Source organism: Penaeus monodon, chromosome 38 (assembly GCF_015228065.2).
Source record: "Penaeus monodon isolate SGIC_2016 chromosome 38, NSTDA_Pmon_1, whole genome shotgun sequence".
NCBI classification, from domain to species: domain Eukaryota; kingdom Metazoa; phylum Arthropoda; class Malacostraca; order Decapoda; family Penaeidae; genus Penaeus; species Penaeus monodon.
In genome coordinates, this window is record NC_051423.1 from 14,027,660 (window position 1) to 14,035,159 (window position 7,500).

Below are 7,500 nucleotides of genomic sequence, written 5' to 3' on the forward strand. Positions count from 1 at the left end.
TTGTGTGGGTGTGTGTGTTTAAGTGTGGTTTTTTTTAAGTTGTGTGTGTGTGTAAGTGTGTGTGTGTGTGTGTGTGTAAGTGTGTGTGTGTGTGTGTGTGTGTGTTTTTTGAGTGTGTGTGGGTTGTGTGTGTGTGTGTGGTGTGTGTAGTGTGTGGTGTGTAAGGTTGTGTGTGTGTGTGTGTGTGTAAGTGTGTGTGTGTGTTGTGTGTGTGTGTGTGTGTGTGTGTGTGTAAGGTGTGTGTGTGTGTTGTGTGTGTGTGTTGTGTGTGTGTGTGGTGTGTGTGTGTGTGTGTGTGTGGTGTGTGTGTGTGCGCGTGTGTGGTGGTGTGTGTGTGTGTAAGTGTGTGTGTGTGTGTGTGTGTGTGTGTGTGTGTGTGTGTGTGTGTGTAAGTGTGTGTGTAATGTGTGTGTGTGTGTGTGTGTAGTGTGGTGTGTGTGGTGTGTGTGTGTGTGTGTGTATGTTGTGGTAGTGTGTGTAGTTGTGTTGTGTGTAAGTGTGTGTGTGTGTGTGTGTGTGTGTGTGTGTGTTGTGTGTGTGTTGTGTGTGTGTGTGTGTGTGTAAGGTGTGTGTGTGTGTGTAGTGTGTGTGTGTGTGTTTGTGTGTGTGTGTTGTGTGTGTGGTGGTGTGTGTGTGTATGTGTGTGTGGGTGTGTGTGTTGTGTGTGTGTGTGTAGTGTGGTGTGTGTTAAGTGTGTGTGTGTGTGTGTGTGTGTTTTAAGTGTGTGTGGTGTTTGTGTAAGTGTGTGTGTAGCGTGTGTGTGTGGTGTGTGTTGTGTGTGTGTGTGTGTGTGTGTGTGTGTGTGTAGTGTGTGTGTGTGTGTGTGGTGTTGTGTGTTGTGTGTTGTGTGTGTGGTGTGTGATGTGTGTGGTGTGTGTGTGGTGTGTGTGTGTGTGTGTAAGTGTGTGGGGGTTGTAAGTGTGTGTGTGTGTAAGTGTGTGTGTGTGGTGTGTGTGTGTGTGTGTAAGTGTGTGTTTGTGTGTGTAAGTATGTGTGTGTGTGTGTGTGTGTGTAAGTGTGTGTGTGTAAGTGTGTATGTGTAAGTGTGTGTGTGTGTGTGTGTAAGTGTGTGTGTGTGTGTAAGTGTGTGTGTGTGTGTGTGTGTGTGTGTGTGTGTGTGTGTGTGTGTGTGTGTGTTGCGAGTGCGTGTGAGTGTATGGGAGTGATTGCATGCAAGTGCGTGCATGTATATGCCTGAATACACATGTGAGTGCATGAGTGCGTGCTTCCGTGTATGTGCGTGAGTGTGTGAATGTATGGGTGAGAGTGAGAGTGGAGGTATATGTTTTTGTATTTATGCACATATGTGGGGATAAGATAATTATGGATACAAGAAATGTAAATCTAAATAAAAATGTAGATCAGGTTACAAATAATGTAGCTAGTTTAAATGTTGCATTTCCTTATGTTGTTTCTTTTCAAGCAACAACCATTATTGGAACTCTTTAATGCATTACTATCTGTCGCTCACCTTCAATTTCAGTTTATCCAGCTTGTCCTGGCACTTTTGCACAACCATTAACTGAGCATCCCGACGCTTTCGCAGAGCATCCAGAGGCTCAAAGAGCGCATGATACTGCTTGATGGGATCTCCTAACACCTCCTGCACGCCTGCGCTTGTTTCTTCGCTCTTGTTTTTCATCTAATGTCGAAAGCAATAAATGAAGCAAAGCAAATCCTCAACTTTTTTGGGTTCATTATCATCAGCTCACAAAAACTGAATATGAATTCTTTATACCAATAATATTTCAATACAAAAATCAATCAAATTACCTCAATTACTACGGAGAGATACTCATCACTAGCCTGCTGCAGTTGGGGAGAAACTGCTCCAAGGCCAGAGGCCCCTAAGTCTTTCAACAACTTTTCCTCAGCTTCTTGTACCTCCTTGATGGAATCCCTGTAGTTCCTCACTTCACTGATAAGCTTGCAACATGCCGTCTCTGATCTGTTTACCGTAATAACAAATTGTATATTATAAAGGCCAACCCGTAACAAAAGGAAAATAGTAGCAAGCTGAATAAGCACACTATAATCTACCATAATACACGGAACGTTATATTCTTATGCAATATTCAAAACTTACTTAATAATGTCAACCCACAGATTTGCAAGGGCGTCTTCTTCCCCGTGTGGAAGAATGCCACTCGCAGGCTTTGGGGATTCCAACACTGGGGCCGGTTTCCCCATACCAAGGCTGAGAAATGACTTCATGGCTGCTCACTGCTTGTCGCCCGTTTTTCTAGAAGAAATGAGCAACTTTGACAGAAACCAAGACACAAAGTGTAACGTGTAAAGAAAATGACATGAAACATGGCTTTAATAAGATTTACCTCCTTTACTGTCACTGGTTCAAGGACATTGAATAATCATGAAGCTAATGCATACAGTGAGAAGTGGAATGGAGCAGTATTGCTCAATGAATCTGATTACCACTTTTCTAGGTCAAAAGTCGGTAGTTACTAGACTTACTGCAGCTATAAACAGGAACGGTCCCTGGTATTGTGCGCATTTTATGCTTACCAGACCATATTAAATAAAAAAATATTCCTATCAATTAGGATATTTAAAGGGACCATCAATGATTCTGAAATCCATTTTCAGTTTTGATGGTAGAGTGGTTTCTAACTTTTATTTATTCCTGATGGAGATCTCGTAGATAAGTTCTTTGGAATACTGAATTAATAATTCGCCTGTAGTCATAAAAGCAAAAGATTTCAAAATGTTGACGAATACATAACTTATTTGATAAACAAAAGGGAATCTAATGTTTGAGTTCTCTATGGAAAAGCTCTCTGAATATATCTAGACAAATACTACTCCTACTACTATTCCTACCGAGGTCTATATATTTTTATAGACCTTGACTACTACTACTACTACTACTACCACTACTAGTTATAATAATAATAATAATAACAATAATGATAATAAGAGGACTAAGAAGAAAAAAAACAAAAAAGAAACCTCGCAAAGCCAAGTGGCAAGTGATAATAGAGAAAGAAATCGAAAACTTTAGAAGGGATATATCGATATTAGACGAACTACAAAAAGATAATAGGAAGCAATCAAGAAAAGCGAGAAAAGTAATAAGAAAATACAAAATACTTTCTAAAGAACAAATACCAACGATTAAAGAAGAACTTAAACAAAAACTTCAGGTTAAGGCACAAAGGTTACGTAGATATGACAAACGCTAAAAGTTTTTCAGACAGAATAAAATGTTTGAGGCTGACATGAAGAAATTTTACCTCGAAATAAGAAAAGAAACAACTCTTGTAGAAGCTATACCATCTGAAGAAAAGGTCTGGGAATTTTGGAACAATATCTGGGGAAAAAATAAATAATACAATGAAAACACATGTATACGAGATTTTGAGAATAGCACTAGGGATATTCCAGAACAAAAATGGGAAAATATTACCACTGAAGAAATTCAAAACGCACTAAAAAAGTCCTATAAATGGAAATCACCTGGGGTTGACCAGATTCCAAATTTTTGGCTTAATACTCTTTCTTCAGCGCATGCCAAATTAGCATCTAATTTTGACTCAATTATGATAGAGCCTAACTTAACATCTAAATGGTTATGTCAAGGGACTACTTATCTCTTGGCCAAAAGTAACGAAACAGATAACCCAAAAAACTACAGACCCATTACTTGCTTAACAACCACCTATAAATTACTTACCGCAATCTTGACTGAAAGAACCTACAGACACATGGAAGAACAAAATATTTTTCCCAACGAACAAAAAGGATGTTGCAGAGGATCATACGGATGTAAAGATCAACTGCTCATAAATAAAATGATTCTCGAAAATGCTCAAACTAAACTCAGACATCTAAGTACTGCTTGGATTGACTATAAAAAAGTCTTTGACAGTGTCCTACACTCTTGGATCTTGAAATCCTTAGAAATTCTCAAAGTCTTTCCTGTCTTAATCAACTTTCTTCGAAACAGCATGACATTTTGGGAGACAAATCTTACTCTCAAACACATGAACGGTACTCTTATTTCAAACAACATGCGAATCAGATGCGGAATCTTCCAGGGTGACTCTTTTTCCCCTCTTTTATTCTGTATGGCAGCTTCTTAACAAAACAGGGTATGGATATAAGATCATGGACAAGAAGATCAATCATTTATTCTATATGGATGACTTGAAACTTTACGCTCAGAATGATAATGAATTGGAAAGGTTGCTGAAAACTGTAAAAGATTTCAGTGATGACATAGGTATGAAGTTTGGTCTCGATAAGTGTGCTAAAGCAACCTTTAAGCAAGGAAAACTAGTGACATCTGACAATATAAAGTTAAGTATTGTTACCGTAATATAAGAATTGGAGCAGGAAGAAACCTATAAATATCTAGGAATAAACGAAGGAAATGGGATACAACAATCATAGATGAAGAAAAAAATATGTACAGAATGCATCCGAAGAGTAAGGTCAATCCTGAAAGCAGAATTAAACTCAAAGAACAAACTAACAGCAATCAACACTCTTGCAGTACCTGTGGTTACATATAGTTTTAACGTGATAGACTGGAACTTACATGAACTCAAACAAATTGACACCAAAATTAGGAAGCAATTGACATGCAACAGAATGTATCACCCTAAATCAGACGTAGACCGTCTGTACGTCCCTAGAAGTAAAGGAGGTAGGGGGATGATACAGTTAGAATTATCGTACAAAACAACAACAATTGGTCTCTTGCAATACTTAGATCTAACCAGCAATTGGATGCTTCAATTAGTTAGAGTACATGAAAACTCTAAAAGGTTACACTTAATAGTAAAGGAATCAAATAAATTTTCTCAGGAATTAGGTATTGAGAGCAAAAACATCGAACATATGTTGCCAACACTGGCTGCTAAACATAAACAAAAAGCAAAGAAGGTCGGACAAGAAAAACTTGAATCTAGGTGGCATGAAAAGCCTCTCCATGGACAGTTTGCAACTCGAAGCAAACACACTGATGTAGATGAAATTGCAACCCATCAGTGGCTTAGAAGCTCTGGACTAAAAGGGGAAACAGAGGGTTTTATTCTTGCAGCCCAAGATCAAAGTTTGTTTACCAGAAACTATCAAGCTAACATCTTGCACAATGGCACTGACTCAAAGTGTAGGTTTTGTGAAGACAAGGTTGAGACAATTGATCACTTTGTATCTGGTTGCTCAATATTAACACCGAATGAGTACAAATATCGACACGACAGAGTGGGCAAGTACCTGCACTGGAAGATCTGCAAACAGTTTTCTAACGGAACATAGGATAAATGGTACAAACACCATCCAGAGCCAGTTTCTGAAGGCAAAGATGCTACAATCTTGTGGAACTTTCCAATTCACACAGATCGTACTATACAGGCAAATCGTCCAGATATCGTCATCAAGGACAAAATAAACAACACTTGCCTGTTTATAGATATGAGCTTCCCTTCAGACAGAAACGTCTTAACAAAAGTGTTCGAGCAGATATCAAAGTATAAAGACCTGGAAATAGAGGTGGAAAAGATGTGGCATTTAAAAACCAAAACTTTGCCTGTTGTTATTGGAGCTCTTGGCCTTATAAAAAAAGGTACGGATGAGTTTCTTGAGCAAATACCAGGAAATCCAAAATTAGAAGAAATCCAAAAAATAGTCTTAAACAGCACAGCACATGTTCTCAGAAGAGCATTATCAATCTGATGTGTTCTTTATGTGCGTGAATTGATTTGACTGGATGTTTTGATTTGTGGTTGTTCTGCATATTTTGCATGTTTTCGTTGATGTTCCATTGCCTCAAACTTCAATCACCTAGGTCACTGGTAGTGACTCGGTGTTTGATTTTAATTAGCAGATCTAAGGAAACTTTCGTATAAAATAATAATAATAATAATAATAATAATAATAATAACAATAACAATATCAACAACAACAACCATAATAATAATATTATTATTATTACAACAATAATGAAAACGACAGTAATAACAACAAAAATATTAACAACAAAGTAACATACACTCGCCACATAACCATAACCACCTGGATATCCTCCTTATCCCGTCTCGCTGCTTCCCTTTATCTTTCCCGCTCCCCTTTCCCTCCTCCTTTCTCGTCCGCTTTACTTTCGATAGGACGAACACTACGCCATCTATGAGTGACAAGTGACATGCCTGGCTGTAAGTGCTCTTGGTAGTTCCTCAAAGTAAGTAAACACATAAAACTAAAAGAAATACATTCATATATGAACATTCATAAATCAATGAACTGATTATACGTATGTACATATAAAAAACGATTAAATAAACAAATTTCCACATACAAATAACAACACACACACACACACACAATAAATATGTGTATATATATATATATATATATATATATATATATATATATATATATATAAACATAAACGTACAATATACATATACATACATATAAACATGTATGTATACATGTATATATATATATATATATATATATATATGAATATATATATGTATAAATACTTATGAATATGAGTATATATATGTATATGTATATATATATATATATATATATATATATATATATATATATATATTATATATCATCATCATCATCAAGAGTCTAACGCCGACGGGGGCGCATGGCCGCATCCAGCCTTCGCTTCCAGCCACGAGGATCTCTCGAGGCGAGTCTTCAGGCAGGCACACGGTCCATCTCAAATTCCTCGCGACAGGTCTCGTCGAGCTGCCCAAGCCATGATCTCCTAGGACGTCCCACAGGTCTCCTCCACCCAGGGTTGTCTCGCAGAGACACAACCTGATGGGCAGGGTCGTCCATAGGGAGGCGAGCTAGGTGGCCATATAGCCTGAGTTGGCGATCCCGGATTATGCAAGTAACAGGTCCCATGCCAGTCTCACGGTGTAACCGCCGGTTGGACACGTGGTCCTGCCAACTGTACCCCATGATCCGGAGAAGGGACTTCCATAGAGCAAAACTGGCAGTATCTTGTTGATCGAGTTCATGGCTCCTGTTGCCAGACCAATCCGTCTACTGACTTCCTGGTCTGACAACCCAGAGATATGGACTACGCTACCAAGGTATGTAAAACTTTCTGTAACTTCAACGTCCTCGCCGCAAGCATGGATCGACTGAACGGGTTCCCCTAACAGGCCCCCAAAGTCCTGAATCTTGGTCTTGGTCTAGGAGACCTCTAGGCCTAGGGGCTTCGCCTCATTGCTAAATGCATCAAGAGCCGCCACAAGTGAATCCAAGGACTCAGATAGGATGGCAACATCGTCGGCAAAGTCAAGGTCTGAGACCTTAATATTGCCTAGTGTTGCTCCGCACTGACTTTGGTTAGTAGCTCTGCCCATTATTCATTCCATACAAGTGTTGAAAAGTGTTGGTGCAAGGACACAGCCTTGCCTCACCCCTGAATTAACAGGGAAGAAGTTCGACATACCCCCACCACACTTTACAGCACTTTCAATACCAGTATAGAGGCTGGCTATCCGG

The 7,500-nt window shown here is 38.9% G+C and overlaps 1 protein-coding gene across 7 annotated transcripts in view; it reads right to left on the reverse strand.

Moving 5' to 3' along the window:
* Nucleotides 1-7,500, reverse strand: part of LOC119597147 (protein hob3-like) — a gene marked incomplete at its 3' end in the record, with an annotated part of 50,179 nt that overhangs the window by 8,451 nt on the left and 34,228 nt on the right. For 4 of the 7 annotated variants that reach the window (XM_037946652.1, XM_037946654.1, XM_037946653.1 and 1 more), the window contains 3 exon segments: nt 1,472-1,642; nt 1,774-1,948; nt 2,087-2,242. In XM_037946652.1, coding sequence (XP_037802580.1) covers nt 1,472-1,642; nt 1,774-1,948; nt 2,087-2,214 — 474 coding nt within the window. 7 annotated transcript variants of the gene reach the window in all.